Consider the following 21,099-nt stretch of genomic DNA (forward strand, 5'->3'; position numbering starts at 1 on the left):
ACTCAAATGTACTTTTTACTACATGACTTTTTTAAGCTTATTTGCTTTAATTTAGGACAAACTCAATTATTTTAGAAGTATTGATGCACTAAGTACCAGTTTTTTTTTAATAACACCTTGAAAATTGCTTGCCACTTCAATTGTAGCTAATCTGGTACTGCAATACTATATCAAAACCAGGACATCATCGCATTTTTCCTTTTTTGAATTATGTCTGATACAGTTGTATAATTGAACAGATCATTTATATTTACGGCATATTTCATAGTTTCTCTAATAACTTGTGCACGCTTGCCTTAATCTAACCAGGTAATATTAAAAAATCAGTACTATCCGCCCACCTTAGTTGATTCCATTTATAAAAAACTTTGCAAAAAATCTCAAAGTATTGTTCGTAATAGAATTTTTAACACTAAGAATTTAGTTGTTCTGCCTTTCTTCCCTGGTATTAGTTTTCAGGTTGCTAAGATTCTGAAGCGATTCTAATTCCAAGTGGTATTTTCTCCTATTAATAAACTTTCTTTCTCTTCTCTTAAAGATTCTATTCATCCTCTTAATTGTTGTGGGATCTATAAAATTGTTTGCAATTGCGGACTCGGATACATCGGACAGACCCGCCGTTCTTTGAAATTTCAGTTAAAAGAACATCAAAGCTATGTGAGAAAACAACAGCTGAATAAATCCAGCATTGCCCAACACTGTTGGGAATCGAATCACTCTTTTGATTTTAACTCTTATCAAATTATCCAAAAATGTCCGTTAGATCTTGATTTTTGGGAATCTTTCCACACCCTGAGGAACCGTTCTAATTTAGTTAACGATTTTACTGCAATTCCCTATTTTTCTTCTGTATGGACTCCTTTGTTAAAATTGGTTTAGTTTTTCTATTATTTTTATGTAAACGTCGTACATTTCTTACTTTTATTGTTTTCATTTTTTGCTTTCTTATTTTGTTTTTGTGATTAACTAATTCCAATATGTTTATCCTTCACTTTGTTTTTTCCTACATTTCTCCATTTCATACATTGCTTCCATACATAGTTTTTCCCGCTGGTAAATTTATTGCTAATTTATTCAGAGTGGTTTCATTTTTGGAATTTTCGCATTGTTTATGGGTTTTCTTGGAAAATTTATTACTTAACGTTTTTTCCTGATGGAATTATGTAATAAATTTTGCCTCCAGGTGTCATTTTATCTTTTTTGTTTCGTTTAATTTCTATTTTTTGATATTTATACTATCTCCTCTTCCACCGTGTTGCTTTTCTCGGATGACTTTTCATCCAGAAGCTCACACCTCTTTGCATTGAAAAAGGTGTTCCTTGTAACACCGAAACACGTGTCTGCAATTTTTTGCAATTTTTGTGCTTAATGACGTTGGATTACTGATTTTTTGAATCTTCAGCACAAAGGTATTTATTCGTTATACAGGTAATATTAGTTCAACATATAGGTCCAAAATTGCAAAAGCAAAACTTCTTGCAATTTTATCAAATTCCAAAAATTTCGGACGTTTCTTGCAATTCCTCATGTTGCTCTAGATAGCACATGCACACACTCCTCTTCAGACTATTCTCTTGTTCAGATATAATAATGCATCAAAAAAGGTAAGATATCAGAAAAAATACAGGTTGCTTTCAAAATTAGTGCTAATATTATTGTGTTTCTGCAGGCTAAGACATTAGCTGAACAGCGTGCAGAAAAACTACATGCAAAACTTAATTACCAGCCTAAAGCTGATGAAGAAGGTAAAGAAGATGAACAAGCCATGGAAACTTTCCGAAAGTATGAAGAAGAATTGGAAATCAATGATTTTCCTCAACAAGCAAGATGGAAAGTCACATCAAAGGTAGGAAAATGGTATAAAATTTGTAGATTTACTCTTAAAATACTAAAAAGTAATTGAAACACGTTCATTTGAAACAAGCACAGCATTGACGAATAGGTCTGAGAAGCAAAATTTGCTAGTAATGCACGCAAATTTTGGATTCAAGCACCCATGAAGGTTCAAAAATATCCAAAAACTAAATGTTTAATTATGCGTCTACAAAATTTCAGTTCATGTAAATTCTATTAAAAGCAAAAAATCAAACTGCTGCTTTGAGACTAACAGTTGAACTTCTTTGCTTGTACTGTTGACAGCAAAAAAAGTAAACAGGTATAAATCCATGGGGGTCATACACCAGAGCCGTGTCCAAGGGGAGGGTTTTAGGGGTTAAACCCCTCCCATAGAAATGAAAAAATCAATGAATCATTAAACGATTTTCCAAAATGTATTTTAAGTTTTAATTAAATTTTAGAGTTAAACTCTGATACAGTATTCACCCTCTTTAATATTTCCCCATGTTTAACAATTAGCATTTTACTCAGTTGTAGGATTCCCAAGCTCCTTCGCTTCTAAGTACTTGAAAAAATTAACGACGGAAGAATGGCTGAAGAGTCCGGCAATGCTCTAAGCATGCAGGGGAAAATTATTTAAAAGAATATTAGACAATGACTTAATCCCCCTCCCCCCCAAAAATTTAGGGGCAGGGAAAATGGTTTGCTTACTGTTAGGCTTTTTTTATGGTACGCCTTTAGTGTTGGATGAATTAGTCATTTCACACATTTAAAAAGTTTTTCTATGCGAAACAGAAATTTCTTTTAAATAAAATTTTTATTTTCATTAAATTCCTTTTCAATGTTATTTGATGGGGAAACAAAAGAAAAAAAAAGAAAGAAAGAAACTAGCATTAAGTGGCATAAAAGAAATATGTGTGCTTTTACAAAATGTTCAACTGTACAAATAAGATTTCATTAAAAAAAAAAAAACACACACACACACACAAAACGTATTAAAAAAAAAAGCCTAGTTATCGAACTAAAATGAACTATTCAACACGCGTAGTTAGTTTTCCTTTGACAACGTAAGTTACAAAGGTAAAAAGTTTCAACCCCTCCCTTTATGAAATCCTGGACACGGGCCTGTCATACACCCCCCCCCCCCCCCAAAAAAAAACCCTCTTCAATATTATCTCCTCATTATGACTTTAAGTTCTGACACTTCATGAATGAAATGTAAACTATTTCAGTAATCTTTTTAATTTATTATCTTTTAAAGTAAATATTTGAAATGCTATTTCTTTTCATTACTTATGAAATTAATTAGTAACGCCTATGATAAATCAGTTGACTTATACTTATTCCTAGCCGATTTGGTGCTCTTTACTGACACTCAAGCAGTTTGAAAAAATGCACTCTAAAACTTAAGTTAGCTCAGAGGGAAAGGTCATTCTTCAGCATCCCCCCCCCCCATTAAAATGATAGTCTGTATCCATCCATGAGAGTAATTCAGTTTGCTTAAATGTAGGTGTTTCCAAAAAAAGCTATGTTATTGGCACTGTTCTTAGAGGCATCCCGAACATAAATCTTTGGGCGGAGGGAAAGTTTCAATTTATCTAATGAAACTAGAATGGTAAAAAATGAGCAAACACATATTCCTACATCTAATGATAAGAGACATTACCGTATTTTCGGGAATAAGCGCCGCACCCGGTGTAAGCGCCGCATCGAAATATATTCTCAAAGAAAAAAGTTTTTTAATGTATGCGCCGCACCCGGTGTAAGCGCCGCACCTTCTGTTAGGCATAAATGCCTGTTAATAACAACAGTAAATAATCCTATCTCATCACCTCACAACACCAATAGTAAAAGAATGTTTTTCCTTACTTATAATGTATTACCAATCATTCTGCATGACTGGGGTAAAAGAATCTTATCAGCACTCATTCACATTGGTCGAATCGACCGAATGTTTGTTTCACTTTCGTTCACCCTTGGCGGGAACTCCGTTGTGGATGACGTCATAGAAAGCTTCTAGAAGAAATCTGATGGCACGTGTGCTTAACGATAGCAGTGATGTGTCCGTTCACGTGACTCAGATATGCTAATGACCCGGGGGGATATTTAAACTGTTCGCGGCTTTAGTTCGCTCTCTCTCTTTGATCATCTCTTGTTGTAGGCGGTCGCTTGATCGGTATGCGAACTTGCTTGTTCGTGCCGTTCGCCCTTTATTAGAAATGATTAGCTGGACTTAGCTTATTTCCCAATGGGTCTACTTCATCAAAGTTTTTAGTCAATAGTCATGCAGTTTGCGTTGCACTGTTAGTTATCTCATGCAGAAGTAGCATGTAAAGAGATTATGTTGTTAGTATTTATTTTTATCATTTACAGCGTGTTTTTATCTATTTACATTATCGTTTAAATAAACTTCATGAAAGTTAGAAATAGTTTGTCAAGTTCTTATTTCCGAACTCACTCTGCTAGTATCAAAGAAACATTGGGGAGATATTATTAGATTAGAAACTCTCCCCAACACGGGTTATGGGCCCAGTCCCTTTCCTGTGCAGACCTAGTGAAAATATTTTTGGATAAGACTAGGAAATGATAAAGAGTGTACATGCATCTGTAAAAAGGCGGGGTTGTACTGCTGCCAAAAGTACATGTACCGTTGGATGGTGTACATTTCGATATTTTTCAGAAATTTTGAAAAAAATTTTTTGGAAGCTGCAAATTCGATGACCCATCTGAAGATAAAGTTATTGGAATGTTGAGATGGGGGGGGGGGCGACCAAGATAGAAGAGACTTAAAAGATTTTACCAAAATTCAAGAATACTAAAGTTTGGAAAAAAAAAAGAAAATGGCAAATTTCAAAAGCTGAACAACAAGAATTACCTCGAATGGTCGACGAATATGAAGTTCCTTCTCATGGAACGGAATGTATGGGACATTACTAACGGAAAAGAGAAAGAACCAGTCATTAATGAGAAGACGAATGTAACAGAAAAAGATGTGAAAGAATTTATTGTGAGGAAGCGAACTGCAGTCTCTCTAATCTTCTTGAATATTGAACAAAATCTAAGAAAAATAGTTGAAACTATAGAAGATCCATGCGAATCTTGGAAGAAGCTAAAATTACATTTTTTTCCGGAGAATAGATGTATAAGTATGCAACTCTTCATTGAGCTGAATCAGTGCAAGAAAGAGAATGGAGAAAAGCTGAATTTATTCGCGGCGCGTCTGCAGAGAATTTTCGACAAAATCAAAGTTGCTTATCCGAATTTCCCGAAGGACTGTATTTCTTTTAAATTACTGCAAAGTTTACCAGAAACGTATGATCATCTGATTCAACAGATTTTGATGAGGAAAGATGAAGATTTCACATTCGAGAAAATCCTGGTTGATCTAATTATTGAAGAAAACCGTCAAGAAATGAAAGAAGAGAAGACAAATGAGATGCAGGTTTTCCAAGTTAAATCTAAAATTCGATGTTACAAGTGTCATGAAGATGGGCATATAAGAAGCAGATGCCCTTATGTCAAAAATGAAGACCGTCAAAGATTGACTTCACAAGAAAGAAATAAAAGGGGAAACCAGCACCAATCCCGGAAAGAATGGAGGGATGAAGGTACGAGCCTAAGGAGTAGAAATCGCCGATGGAGTTCTAGAAGGAAGTTCCAGGAGCGTCGCCGATCACCTTCAAATAATAGATGTGAGTATCCTTTATATTTCTTGTCAGAGGCAAATCTTAGTCAGACCCAAGATAAAGGGAATACATTTATTTTTGACACTGCCGCATCAAATCACTGTTGCTCAAATAAGAACTGGTTTAGGACATTTGAACCCCTAAATGATGTAAACATGGCTGTTGCCGTGAAAAAGCAAACTTTCCCGATTGAGGGAAAAGGGGAAATCAAAGTTAAGTTCGGTAAAAGAACTGTAATTCTCAAAGATGTAATGTATTCTCCCCGTTTGAGACGAAATATTTTGTCTGGCACCAAGTTTGACCAGGGTGGTGCAAAATTTAAAGGTGGGAGAGGTTTCGTGGAGGTATCCGACAAACAGGGTTTAATTTTTAAAGCTGAACTCAATAATGGAGTTTATAATGTTAATTGTAAAAAGTTTAAAAATTCTCCTAGTTCTAGTCATGTAAATAAAGAACCTTCTGTAGAATGCTGTCAAAGTGACATTGAAACTTGGCCTAAACGCTGTGGGCACGTCAACACTGAAAGTATTCGTAAAACTAGTAATCTTTCAGCTGTTCGTGGCCTACCTAAGTTTAAACATGCTAAATTAAACTGTGATGTTTGCAAATTAGGAAAATTTAAGCGTGTTAGTTTCAAGTCAATTGATAGAGTAAGAAGTACCCAGCCATTGCAACTATTGCATATGGATGTTTGGGGAAAATGTGAAGTAGAGGGTAGAAACGGAGAAAATTATTTTCTTTCTATTATTGATGACTATTCTAAAAGGTGTTCATTGTATCCTATTAAGTCAAAAAGTCAAGTTCCGGGAATTGTAAAACAACATATCCTGAGAGCCGAAAGATTTATCGGCAAAAAGGTTGTCAGTATCAGATCTGATAACGGGACGGAATTTGTAAATCAGGAACTAGACGGGTTTTGTCAGAATATGGGTATACATCATGAACTCACAAATGTGTACACACCAGAGCAAAATGGATTAATTGAAAATTTTAACCGGACAGTAACAAATAGTGCACGCGTTTTGTTAAAAGAAAGTGGTTTGCCAAACAATTTTTGGCCCGACGCGATGTTATATTTTGTATACACATGGAATAGGATTTGTCATTCAAGTCAAGAAAAGACTCCTTTTGAACTTTACGGGGGAAGAAAACCGTCTGTAAGACATTTAAAAGCATTCGGAACTACTTGTTTTGCCGGTATCCCACGACAATTAAGAAAGAAACTAGACCTAAAAGCCGAAAAAGGCGTTTTAATCGGATACGCGTTCAATCGTAAAGGATTTCGCGTTTATCTTCCAGACAAAGATAAAGTCATTGAAACAATCAACGTATCTTTCAAAGAGAATTCCTTTTTCAAGGACGAATTTACTTCCGAGCAGGAATCGCGCAGAAAAGAAAATACCCTTTTCTGGCCTCTTTCGCCTCAGGCAGAAGATAAGAATTCTTCGGAAGAAAGCGAAGATTCGAATCGCTTCAGAGAATTAGATGTTGAAAGTAGCTGTGAAGGGGGGGCGGAAAGTTCAGACAGTGAGGGGGATGATTCTAGTCGCAAACCAATGCGGGAAGCTAGGTGGATTCGGAAATTTGTCCCTAGACCTGATGGTTCAAGAAACGACGTATATTATTTTGAAAAGGGGAATAGCAAAAGATTAAGATCGTTGAATGATGTTCAAAAATATTGTCTTCGTGAAAACATAGCGTATGATCCGGAATTATTTAATTTTAAAGGCAATGATGATTTTCAGGGTGAAGTTTCAAATCAATCTAAAATTTTAACTCATGTTTCCTGACTAGACACAGAAATTCAAATCCCTAGAACATATAAACAGTCATTAAAATCTAATGAAAGGGGGGAATGGCAAAAATCAATGGAAATAGAAATAGGCACTATGCGTAAAAGAAATGTTTGGAATTTAGTCAAATTACCGGAAAATGTTAATCCTATCGGATGTAGATGGGTTTATAATTTAAAGAAAGGGGAAAATGGTGAAGTTTATAAAAGTAGACTAGTCGCTCAGGGGACTAATCAAGTGAGGGGACTAGATTTTGATCTAACCTTCTGCCCAGTAGTCTGCTTTAGTACCATTCGCTTTTTCTTTTCTCTGTTGGTATCAAGAGAAAATTGGCTACATATCCAATGTGACGTTAAAAGTGCGTACCTATATGCTCCTATTGATGAAATAATATATATGAAGCAACCCCCAGGTTTTATTGAAAAGGGAAAAGAAAATTATGTGTGCAAATTGAATAAAGCTATATACGGCCTGCACCAAAGCGGTCGTCTGTGGTTTTATGAAATTGAAAATATATTGCTTAAAATTGGTTTTCATAAATTTTTATCATGTAATTGTGTTTATTATACTGATAATGTGATTTTACTCTTATATGTGGATGACATTGTGTTATTCAGCAAGAACGACAGGGATATTAAAGATGCTTTGAGTTTACTTCAAAAACATGTTGAAATTAAAATTTTAGGTAAAACTAAAAAGCTACTAGGTGTAGAGTTTGAAAATGAAGGAAATGACTTAAATTTACAAACTGAATACATTCGTGTAGTTTATGAAAGATTTAGTAAATTTAAAATTCCTATTTCTTCTTTTCCTATTAGTAAAGGATGTGTTTATTCAAAGTTAAATTGTCCTACTACTCCAGCTGAGATTGACGAAATGTCAAAATATCCATACAAGAGTTTATTAGGGTGTTTATCATTTATTTCTAGTAGAACACGTCCTGATATATCATATGCTGTTAACATTTTCAGCCAATTTCAAAACAACCCAGGAATTGTACACTGGGATGGATTGTTGAAATTACTAGGATATGTTTTCCATACTAAAGATTTAAAATTAAACTTAAAATGTGAAAATGTTCAACTTATAACTTTTTCGGATGCTGATTTTGCTACAAATAAGGATGATAGAACCTCATTAGGCGGTCAACTTGTTTTACTTGATAAAGCTCCAATTGAATGGCGCACGTTCAAAGAACGAAGCGTTAGCCTTTCAACGATGGAAGCTGAATTTATTGCCATGACAGAATGTGCAAAAGAACTCATGTGGTTTGATCGTATAATTGACGAATGCATCAAAATAAAAATTGTTAAAAGTTGTAAAATTAAATCTATTTTGTATGTGGATAATCAGGCTACGTTAGATTTTGTTAAATCGCCTATCGAAAATCATCGTAGTAAACACATTGATATCAAATTGTTTTTCATTCGGGATTTAGTTCATAAAAATATTTTTAAAGTGAGATATGTCAAAAGCAAAGATAACATGTCGGACATATTCACGAAACCTCTCACCCGATTAGAAATTCAAAGATTTATTGAAAAATTTTTTTTGTACAGATATAATATAATTTAGAAACATTTTTTAGAAATTTTTGAAAATTGTTTAATGTACTTTAAATTTTTCTTTGCATCATGTTTTGTGAAATGTTTTTGCAAGTTCTAACAATTTAATTGTCCACCTGAATGTTTCGGTGGCTTTTTCTCCCTATCAACCGGGTTGCGAACAGCTTTTTGTTACGTCTCGTTAAAAGTGAAAATGTAATTGTCAGAGTCTTCCCGGGAGTTAGGATAGAGAGAGTTTATTGTTGCATGGAGGTCTATCGCGGGTGTATTTGTTTTTCATTTTGTGAGACCCTATTTTTGAATATTGGAAACACCACTAATTCCCGTTAGAATTTGTAATTTTCCTTCATTGAATATATTATGGTGCAAAAAAAAAATGTTATTAAAAAAAAAAAAAAAAAAAATTTGAATTAGTAAAAATGAAATTTTAATCAGTTAAAATTATCAGACAGTCTTTAAGTATAGAAGGGGGCATTTTTTTGATGAAGATTTTTAATGATCTTTTTGTAAATGAAATAATTTAGTGAGAAATGGATAATTAGTAAAAGAGCTTATTTACATTTCGTTATAAACATTTCTCAATATATGCTTATACTATACTATTTTCTAGACTGTGATATTTTATATGCTGATTCGAAGTTACTGTGGGTTTTTATTTTATATTTCAGATTAACCTACTGTCATTGTTATAAATAAAACCGGAAAAATGATTGAAAAAAAATTATAAAGGACTTTGATCAAGAATTTGTTTTCGAATTTTTGGTGAAAATTACGTGAAACGTACTATGAGTTACGACGTACGAGAGAGTACGAAAGAAAAAAAAAAGGACATTTCAAGATGATTGTTCTTTGAACTTTTGAATTTTTTTCAGCAAAGTGTGTTGCATGTTGTGTTTTTCTCAATTTTTCAGATCTAGATCTATATTGGAAGTTCGTAATATAGAGTCAAGTTTATATTTTAAAAATTGTTTATTGTTTTTCTCATATAATTATTAATATGTGGAAATTGTGTTAAATGTCTAAAGGAAGTTAAAAAAATTTTAAATGTTTTCATTGTGAGATGATGAGAGGGGGGGGCCTTGTTAGGCATAAATGCCTGTTAATAACAACAGTAAATAATCCTATCTCATCACCTCACAACACCAATAGTAAAAGAATGTTTTTCCTTACTTATAATGTATTACCAATCATTCTGCATGACTGGGGTAAAAGAATCTTATCAGCACTCATTCACATTGGTCGAATCGACCGAATGTTTGTTTCACTTTCGTTCACCCTTGGCGGGAACTCCGTTGTGGATGACGTCATAGAAAGCTTCTAGAAGAAATCTGATGGCACGTGTGCTTAACGATAGCAGTGATGTGTCCGTTCACGTGACTCGGATATGCTAATGACCCGGGGGGATATTTAAACTGTTCGCGGCTTTAGTTCGCTCTCCCCCCTATTCTTACTTAACTTGCCTCGCATCCCAGCCAATAACAAAATCTATCAAGAAGATTTCCTGGGATACTTTGACATTAAAGTTGAATCCCTCAGAATAAAATCATCTCCTACCCAATGCTATCGGTGCCAAGGCTTCGGTCATTCAAGTACCCACTGCAACAAGGCATTTAAATGCCTCAAATGCGCTTTAAACCATCCAACTAAAGAATGTAAAAAACCAAAAGACACTGCTGCAAAATGTGCTAACTGCAATGGTGAGCACACGGCAAACTTCAGAGGCTGCCCTAAGAGACCCCCCGACAGGGAAGTGAGAGTAAATCCTACTCATGAACAACAAAATGTGGTCAGTAATGTCACTGACTTTCCCACTTATGCTGAAGCAATACAATCTGATAACATTGTCACCGTTAATGACACTGATGCTACCCCTACCCCCTCCAATGAAATTGCTGACCTCACTCAGCTCCTAAAAAACTTTGGCAAAATCCCACAACTAATTACCAAAATCCTTCATGGCATGCAGGCCTTAATGAAGGATCTATCCTCTCTCAGCTCTGCTTTCCGTCATGATTGACACGCCCTTACTTAGAGTTTGCTCTTGGAATGCCAATGGCATCTTCCACAAAAAAGGGGAATTTGAGCACTTCCTCAGGGAGCATGACCCAGATATTTTTTGCCTTCAAGAAACACACTTATCTGGCTCCCATAAACTGTTTTTCTCAAACTATAAAATCTATCGCAATGACCGAACGCACACCAGAGGCGGTGGCACGGCCATACTTGTCAAATATTGCATTCCCCATTTCGAACGCCCCGTTCAAACTCAAAATATTGAAAACACTACCATTGTCTGTGTAATTAATGGTTCTCCGTATACTATATCTTCAATCTACCTGCCTCCGAGCTCCAAGTTAATAAACAATGACCTCAATTCTTTATTCTCCATAAATAGACAGTCCCTTGTTATTGGTGACTTTAACTGTAAGCATGAAATTTGGAGCAATGGTCTCCCTAACAAAAATGGCAAAATTCTCACCAACTACATCATTGATAATGATATTGCACTAGTTGCCCCTGACTCCCCAACCCACTACACCAAGTTCGCAAATACCACCCTTGACTTGGCTCTCCTGAATAACCTCACCAACAACTGTCGAATCGAAGCTATCACTGCTTTAAGCTCGGATCACTGCCCTATCGTACTAGACATTGGTCTCAAGACTGCACTTCCCAAAAAATTCAACACCACTATTACCATTAACTGGAATTATTTCACCCAAGTGCTACATGACAGATCAAAGGACAATCCTGTTATCAATAATCCCAAGGACATTGATACCTGCATCACTAAAATAACCGACGACATAAATTTTGCTCTTCAGAGGGCAAAATGCACCAGAATTCTTCCTGACGATTATGTCCGTCTTCCCAAAACAATTACCAACCAAATCAAGGAAAAGAACAAAATCAAAAAACTTTGGCACCTCACCAGAGACCCTAACTTGAAAAATACACTAAATAGTATGACTAATAACATCAAAAAACTCATTTCGGACCACAAGACCAAGACATTCAACAATTACCTAGAGTCTCTTGAAAACAATTCTAAAGCTTTCTACACACTGGTTCGCAAATTTTCCAAAAAGACTCAGCCTATTCCCTCTCTCCGCAACAAACAAGGGGACCTGGTCTACTCAGTCAATGATAAGACCAGTGTACTTGCTGGAGCTCTCGAAGATAACTTCCAGCTAAATGCTGACGCCTATGATGACCAAACTATCTCTATTGTTAACAAGGAGGTCAGTGACTTCTTCACTCACCCCTCTCCCTCCACCCCCCCTCCTGCTGTCTCCTCACTTGAGATAATGATTGAGATCAAAAAATTAAAAGAAAGAAAAGCGGGTGGTGAGGACAACATCAAGAACATTCATTTAAAACATCTCCCACTCAGCTCCATCTTTACAATCACTAAAATTATTAATAAGATTATGGCTTACGGCTACTTTCCCACTCTCTGGAAAAATGCGATCGTAATCCCTATCCCCAAACCAAATGCTGACCTCTCACAGCCCATCAACTACAGGCCTATCAGCCTCCTCAGCTCCCTTTCTAAGCTCACTGAGCGGATCATCCTAAACCAGATAAAAAACCACATTACTCAGCACCAACTGATTCCTAAATTTCAATTTGGGTTTAAGGAAGCTCATGCCACTACCCACCAATTACTTAGGATGGTTAACTACATCACAAAAAATATGCAAGAAGGAAAAATCACCATCGGCATTTTCTTTGATATCAGTAAGGCATTCGATCGCGTATGGCACGAAGGTCTTATCTACAAACTCATTAAACTAAATTTCCCCAGTTACATAATCCAAATTATTCACCACTATCTCCACAAACGCACGTTTCAAGTGCGCATTGGTGATTATCTCTCCAGCAAACGCAACATCTTGGCCGGAGTGCCCCAGGGCTCTGCTATTGGCCCAACATTGTATAACATTTATATTAGTGATTTCCCCAATATTGATCCACACTTAACTTGCTTATTTGCAGATGACACCAGTCTCATGGCTAGTGACTGGAATAGGAACTTTGCCCAGTTAAGATTACAAAAATACGTAAATATTGTCACGTCTTATCTCAACAAATGGAGAATTGCTATCAATCCTAGTAAAACACAGGCCATTTATTTCTCCAAAAACGACCTCAATAATGCTCCCAAACCCCTCTCTGTCAACAACGAAAACATCAAGTACTCTAAATATGTAAAGTACTTGGGCGTGAGCCTAGACAGAAAACTCACTTTCAAATATCACATTCGTGAAACCATTAAAAAAGCAAAAACAAAAATCGGCTACATGTACGGTCTATTAAGCAAGACCAACTCATTAAGCACCAAGAACAAACTCGCCATATATACTACCATCATCCGCCCAGCAATGGTTTACAGCATCCCGGTTTGGGGGCATGCTGCTAAAACCAACATGATGGGGCTCCAAGTCATCCAAAACAAAATACTGAGAAAAGTCTTTAATGCACCTTGGTTTGTCTCCAATGATACGATCCATAATGATTCCCACATTGTGTATCTAACAGATTTCATTATTGACATCGCAACAAATTTCTTCACTCGACTCACCTACCACCCCAACCCACTGATACATGACCAAATACATTACACATATAATGAGGGAAATACAGGTTTCCCTTCGGACACAATGTTCATTACTTACCAACTCAAGGGGAAAAAGCGCCCCAGGCGCATTCCCCCTGCCGTCTCAGACGGCTAAATCTCTTCTCTGCCATTCCGGCAGATGGTTCGGCTCCCGAACCCTCCTTGCGGGTAGGACAGGCCTTACCCGCACTGATCTTCCATTGGATTTTCGATGTACATATTGTAAATAGTCCGTATTTATCCACTTATATTTATCCTTCGTTCTTCATACTTGTCTATTATTTCACATGTGCTTGTAAATATTGTATATACACAAGTGGCCCTGAAAAGATTCCTTTTTTTTTTTTTTTTACATATTCCTCCCCCTCATACCTTCAATGATCTGTTCCATGCCATGACCCTATACCCTCACACCCGGCAAAAGAGCTCACGCTCTCCACCGAAGAAAAATCATGATCCGTATCCGTAGTTCGCTCTCTCTCTTTGATCATCTCTTGTTGTAGGCGGTCGCTTGATCGGTATGCGAACTTGCTTGTTCGTGCCGTTCGCCCTTTATTAGAAATGATTAGCTGGACTTAGCTTATTTCCCAATGGGTCTACTTCATCAAAGTTTTTAGTCAATAGTCATGCAGTTTACGTTGCACTGTTAGTTATCTCATGCAGAAGTAGCATGTAAAGAGATTATGTTGTTAGTATTTATTTTTATCATTTACAGCGTGTTTTTATCTATTTACATTATCGTTTAAATAAACTTCATGAAAGTTAGAAATAGTTTGTCAAGTTCTGATTTCCGAACTCACTCTGCTAGTATCAAAGAAACATTGGGGAGATATTATTAGATTAGAAACTCTCCCCAACACCTTCCATAAGTGCGCACCCAACATTAAACATCTTAAAAGCACAATTAGTAGTAAAGAAAGCTGGATTAAATGGAAATAAAAAGTATTTTTTCATTTCTCGTTAGTATTTTTAATTAACGATAATAAAAGATTTTAAAAAATCCCCATTTTGCACTTTTTGCCTTCGGCATCCCTCGATTGGCCATCAATTTCGATGGTTAACTTAGAAAAAAAAAACACTGTACCCGCCGCACTCGTTATAAGCGCCGCACCGGCAATTTTTTTACTTTTTTTCTTGTATGCGCCGCGGCGCTTATTCCCGAAAATACGGTAGACAACATTATTTTTTGTCAGATAAATTTTACCAAATAAGGATTTTTATTTTTTTGAGGAGATCACAGTAGCCTCCCATTTGGGCAACCCTTGCTGTTATAAGAGCTGTTTGTTTCATGAACTACTTTACTTGTACTTTTTGTGCTGTACTGGATCTATTTTTATACAAAAATTTGAGTATTTTTACTTATTCCGATTAAGCCAAATATTCTGTTTATGAACGTTGACACCATCTGAAAATAATGTAGGGTATATTATTCAAGACAGGGTCGCAACCAGAGGGGGGCCCACAGGACCCGTGCCTCCCCCCCCCCAGAACGCTAATTTGAACAATTTTCAAAAATACTCTTTTTTGTATTCGAACGAAGATGAACGCGCTTTGAGAAAACGAAGTGGTTCCAAAGTAAGCAGGGACGATGAGAGGTCATTTAAAACTTCCCCCTCTCTCCTTTTCGGCATTTATTTTTTCTGTAGTTAGGGACTCATTTGAAACATCAGTGATTGCAAGATCGTATCTTCTTCCGTGTGACAGTTGATGGATAAGCAATAAATCTGAGGAGAAAAACTTCAGAAAACAAATTCACCACCACTTTTGTTTTTCTCGGAAACACTCCCGATGGACGACGGGTGAAAATGTTATGCTGCAGGGGGGACTAAAAAGATACCTGCTTGGCCAACCGCACACTTATTCAATGTAACTAATAATAATAAGACCACATTTGTCTGCTATATCGTCTATAATAGTATAGACAGTATAATTTCACAGCTTGCAGAACGTTTGGCCCCTCATAATGCAAAGTGCATCCGAATACAAGGATTGATCCCAGCCAATGTTTCTAAAACCTCTTTTGAAGATCTCTTCGATGCGATAGAGTATTATAAAAATGATGTTGGCCCACAATGTGTAATTCGGGGGGAATTCGCAAGGTGGAAGTTAAAGTGGCAAAATTCAGAAAGTAAACCAACTACTGCACACGATGTTCTTTTGGAGTGCAACCGGGTCATTTTTCGAGAAATCAACACACTGCTTCGCCTGTTCATAACACTGCCTATTTCTTCTGCTACCGCGGAGCGATCGTTTTCAACATTGCGCCGTCTCAAGTCCTATTTAAGAAGCACTATGATGCAAGAACGCTTAAATGGATTAGCACAGCTTTGTATTAACGAAGTTATAGTTGTAGAACCAGATGAAGTTATTGAAGAACTAACCAAGAAACAACGACGGTTAAACTTTGTATTGTAGACAATAAGACAATTTTATAAGTGTACATATGCAATGTGGATATTTAGAACTCATCAAGTGTAAGTGATTTTATTGATTATTTTGTTGTATTTTTAAGTGATTTCATGCCATTTTAAAGTGTTCCTTTTTTTTCTTTCCTTGAATGATCTTAAAAATATGAATAGTTTAGAACTTTTGGTGATAAAAATTTGTGTGCATTTTGATTTATTTCCTTAATATAGTAAACTAAGTAATAACGAGTATTGATTTCCATTTATTAATTTGAACATCTTGCCACCATACTGTTGTTTCAAGTACTTTAAAGTTTATTCTTAACGCGATTTCAATTCTGGCATAAGAACAATTAATGTTTTTGCAACAGTTTTTGAATAAATTGCAAAACTTATACAATTTTAAGGAATTTTACTAAATAATATTAATAATAATAACAAATATATATTGATGTTAAGAGAGAGAGAACGCTGATAGAGTGTTGTGAAAAAAAAATTGTGCCCCCCCTAAAAATATTTTCTGGTTGCGCCCCTGATTCAAGATGTTTCATAAATTAGCATGATTCTTTTCCAATGTTAAACTTGTAGAAACGCCAACTAAGACAAATAGTAAGTAAAATAAAATAAATAAATATATGGATACATTTTCAATAAGGACAGGTCTATTTAGTTTCTTTTGTTTATTTTTCTGCACATCATCTACACTTAGGCATCATGTAAGATTAACCAAGGATTCATATTATCCTATTGATTTTTAAAATGACTTTAAGAGCTAATTTGCTGTACTCAAAACTATAGATTTATTTAAATTTTCTTGTTGTAATTTTTATTCAAACTGAGATCTTGAATATTTTTCATTTTCAGGAAGCTCTCGCTCAGATTAGTGAGTATTCGGAAGCTGGTATTACTGTTCGTGGTACGTATTACCCTCCTGGAAAAGAGCCCAAAGAGGGAGATCGGAAACTGTACTTGGCTATTGAAAGTACAAATGAATTAGCCGTGTCGAAAGCACGGGCAGAATTCATTAGGTTAATCAAAGAAGAGCTTGTTAAAATGGTAAATATTTTTCCTCTTCCTTTAAAAATAGAAATGATACTACAGTACAACCTTGTTTATCTGGACTAACTGGGACAAAGGCAACCAACCCCTATGATCAAAAATCGAAGTAATATGGGTAGCAAGCAAAGCAAATCTTTAATAAGCAGACTCTCCCATCCATTTGCGACAAAAAACTAGATTTTGTAGCAAATATATATTGAATTATTTGAAAGACATTAAAAAAAGATTTTTTGTTTTGCTTCATAAAAAAGATTGGCTCAGTGTTTTCTAGTTCAAATGTATGTGTCGTTAGAATAAAGCAAAATCAATCTAATACTTTATCATTATACAGTCAAACCTCAATCTATGCAGGAGTTGTACATTTTATTTAAATTAAAATGTGAATATTCGGCAAGCTTATGTTCTTGCTATCATAAATTAAAATTATTTATGTGTATGAATGTTTTTAAAGCTGTAAATTTGATCCAGATAAATGAAGACAGAATAAATGAGGTTATACTGTACTTAATATTTACTGGCTTTGTGACATATCTATATGTTTTAAAATTTTGGTATAATTTATTACTTATAGTTATAGTCTAACCAAGCAAAATTTATAACTTTTTGAATTATTTGGGGAAAAAAAACATTTGTAAAGTCAGAACATACAATAGTTATATTTATATATATATATATATATATATATATATATATATATATATATATATATATATATATATATATATATATATATACACACAGGGTGATTATAATTAAAGTTCCACTTTCAAAAGGCTGTAAAATTAAAGCCACTGGTCAGAATGACGTCATATTTCAACGGAATATTATCGAAGAAGGGGGAAAACGAATGGCAGAAGAAAAATAAATAGTTGGAGTTTTTAGCTATAGATGGCGCTGTAAGCATCAAAATTTAATAGTGGTTGATTGCAAATAACAAATAAATTATAAAATACTTCCTAACATGTATACTAGACGTTAAAACACTGTACTACTCAGAGTGAACAAGAATACAGGTGTGATACTGTTAGTTTAGTAAGCCCATCCACCACTACAAGGTCATATCACATCGGATGATGAAAAATCAGTTTTAAATTGTTTTGAAGCCAAAAACCGCATAAAAAACATCAATTAAATTAGTTTTTAACTGTCCTGAGGCCAAAAACTGCATAATAAGCATCCAAAAGCAGCTTTACCAGCAGAGAGCGATCTTTCATTGAGAGTCATGGTGACAACATGATGCAAAATGAGGAAAAAATGTGTGCCCGGCACTTTTATAACAACTTCAATGAGTCGTGTACATGACAGGTATTTGATTTACATATTATGACACTTGCAGCGCCATCTGCTGCTAAAAATTCCAACTATTTATTTTTCTTCTGCCATATGTTTTTCCCCCTTCTTCGATAATATTCCATTGAAATTTGACGTCATTCTGACCAGTGGTTTTCTTTTTACAGCGTTTTGAAAGTGGAACTTTAATTATAATCACCCTGTATAGATAATGTTATAGTGCATCTTTTTATTACTTAAACGAAGATTCAGTTTCAATATAACAAAGCAATTTTATTTTAAATCTTCTGAATTCTTGGAAAGAGAAGTTGGCAGGTATGCAGTTATATTTACTAAATTTCTAAATTGATAAGAAGTATTTGGTATTTAGAGAAAACGTTATTGACCAATAAGTCACTAAAGGCTGTGAAAAAGGCTTTGAATTTCCGTGCTAGTAACTTTGTAGACATCTTTCCAGACTTTCAAATATTTTTTTTTTCTTCTGTACACTAATGTATCTATTTTTCTTTTTTCAGCAACATTCGTATCAACCGATCAACAGAGGGCGCTACAAAGTTCTGTAACATCCCTTTTCCCTGTACAGATCACTGCATTAAGTAATAAATTTTTATGTAACTAATATTGTAAATGTATTATTCTATTAACAGACAAATTCCATGTGTGCTCAAAAGAAGCAGAATATATCCCCAACAGATTCTCATTTGTGCGTTTAAAAAGAGATAATATTCCAGTTATACATTGTAATTTTTTTTGCACTTCTATTCTAGTGCACTCATTCTGATAAAAGTTGATACAATTTTGACTTTTGAACAATGTTATTTTCTTTTCTAACCTGTTTGTTTCAATCTGAAAAAAAATGTATATTAGGATAAACTGCTTCAACACCAGGTGAAATGGCAAATTATGTTGGGTACATGTTGAAAGTAAAAGGTTTGTGGGAAATCACATCAAGAAGTTTTAAAATATAATATTCAACTAAGACAAAACACCAGTAGTGGCCACTTCAAGGTTTATATTTGGAAAAAAAAAGGGATGCACGTCTCCCCATGGGTTTAAAAGTGCATCAAACAGCAGGAGGTGTTACCTCCTGCACGTTTGAATCCATTGGGAAACCTGGATTCCTTTTTTTTTTTTTTTTTTCCAAATATAAACCTTGAAGTGGCCACTACTGGTGATTTACCTAAGTTCTCACAGTTAAAATTTAAAAGGTTGGTGATATTTATCTGCAAAAAGTGAGACAGACAAAACTATTTTCTTGAAAAAAGCTATAATTTGAAAATTACTGAATACAAATTAGTTGTTTTCATTCATTACCCCTAAAAATCTTATACATTATTTGAATCATAAAAAAAGTGAATGTCTGTGTATGTGTGTTCTCCAAGCAAAAGAACTTTCTGAGGAAGTGACACAAAAGTTGATTTTATGTGAAATGCAGTCGTCCCCTTAAAATAATCATAAAACCATTTGATTTTTTTTTTAAATTCGTCTTTACTTATTTTTAATACTAGCCGCCTGCGGCGACCAGCTGGTCCGCCTTTTTACGCCATTCGCCTTTTTGCCCCAGAGTTGCCGCCTTCGGCGGCAGCTTAGACTATTTAGCGACGGTATTAATCAATGTTTTTCTCTTTTTTCTCAATATTATCATTCGCCTTTTTACACCGATGTTGCCGCCTTCGGCGGCTGCTTAAACAAATTTCGTGGCGGTATCAATCAATCTATATCTATCTATATCATTAGTAGTTTGAATAAAATACTTTCTAGATCTATCTCCAGTTCCGTCGTTTGGAATATTTTTAAAGGAGGGGGGGACACAAACGACGTACTCTTCATGCAAATTTTGTCGAAAAATAACAAAAAGCACTTCCACTTTTATGTGAAAGCATTGTTTTTTCAAAGTCATGGTGTGTGGGGGGGGGCACTGACACCCCGTTGAAATTCCTTAAATGACGGGCATGCCTCTTTCTTGCTGTCCATCTACTATATCGAGGACCTCTATATTTGTCTATCTATCAATCTATATGATCTGTGCATATCTACCTCCTGACAGAAAAATCTTTTTTTATTTATATAAGTATTAATTCGAAAACAAAAACATTTTTTGTCTGCTCAACCTCTATCTCTGTATCTACCTAACCTAACCGCCAATTCGTAACGGAAACGAAGATCATGCAAAAAATCGCGGGCTGTATTTATTTAATCAAAATAGCCCGCAAAAAAAAGGCTCTATGTTCCCCGTAGTGTTCAAAAAGTAGCGCTTGCAAAAAAAAAAAAGGTGAAGAGAAGGCAAACGATTTCAGTGGTTCACGTGATGAGGTAAGCTCGGAACTCAGCCGGCAAGCGAACAGCTCGCGTTGTGTTCTGCCATTAAAAAAATTGTTAAAAAAAAAAAAACTATTGCGTATTTTTCAAAACTTTTTTCTTCTGAATGGGGCGGAATGTTTTTACTATTACCAACTAAAATTTTAGAATTGAGGGTTCAATAATTGTCGCAGGATGGGTTTCGAAAAAAACTAAACCCAGAAAAAAATGTAAAATAAAGGTTTTTTCAAAAATTTATAAAAAATACAAAAATTGGTCTATCTTCAAAATTTTTTCATTCATCATATTTAAAATTAAATTTCCTACACTATAGTACAAAAAATATTTGTGTGGTGCGATTGGTTAGGGGTCTGTGAGGTAAAAAGTGCAAAAAAACACATAAAACATTAAATAACTTTTTTCTAATTAAAATATCAAAAATCGAAGCCCGAGGTGCACATTTTCGGCAAAAACTGCACCTGTGTACCAAATTTCATCTTTCTAGGCCTTACCGTTTTCCCAGGATATGCGCCACAAACATCTTAT

General features: G+C 35.1%; 1 protein-coding gene across 2 annotated transcripts in view; it reads left to right on the forward strand.

Annotated features, from left to right (window-relative positions):
- Positions 1–18,939, forward strand: part of LOC129217122 (probable ATP-dependent RNA helicase DDX46) — a 59,149-nt gene extending 40,210 nt beyond the window's left edge. For both annotated transcript variants that reach the window (XM_054851375.1, XM_054851376.1), the window contains exons 16-18: positions 1,670–1,846; positions 16,771–16,962; positions 18,771–18,939. In XM_054851375.1, coding sequence (XP_054707350.1) covers positions 1,670–1,846; positions 16,771–16,962; positions 18,771–18,818 — 417 coding nt within the window. In that variant the 3' untranslated portion in view covers positions 18,819–18,939. The remainder of the gene's footprint in view (positions 1–1,669; positions 1,847–16,770; positions 16,963–18,770) is intronic.
- The last annotated feature ends 2,160 nt before the right edge of the window (positions 18,940–21,099 follow it).

The sequence above is a fragment of the Uloborus diversus genome, chromosome 2, assembly GCF_026930045.1.
Source record: "Uloborus diversus isolate 005 chromosome 2, Udiv.v.3.1, whole genome shotgun sequence".
In the NCBI taxonomy this organism is placed as follows: Eukaryota; Metazoa; Arthropoda; class Arachnida; order Araneae; family Uloboridae; genus Uloborus; species Uloborus diversus.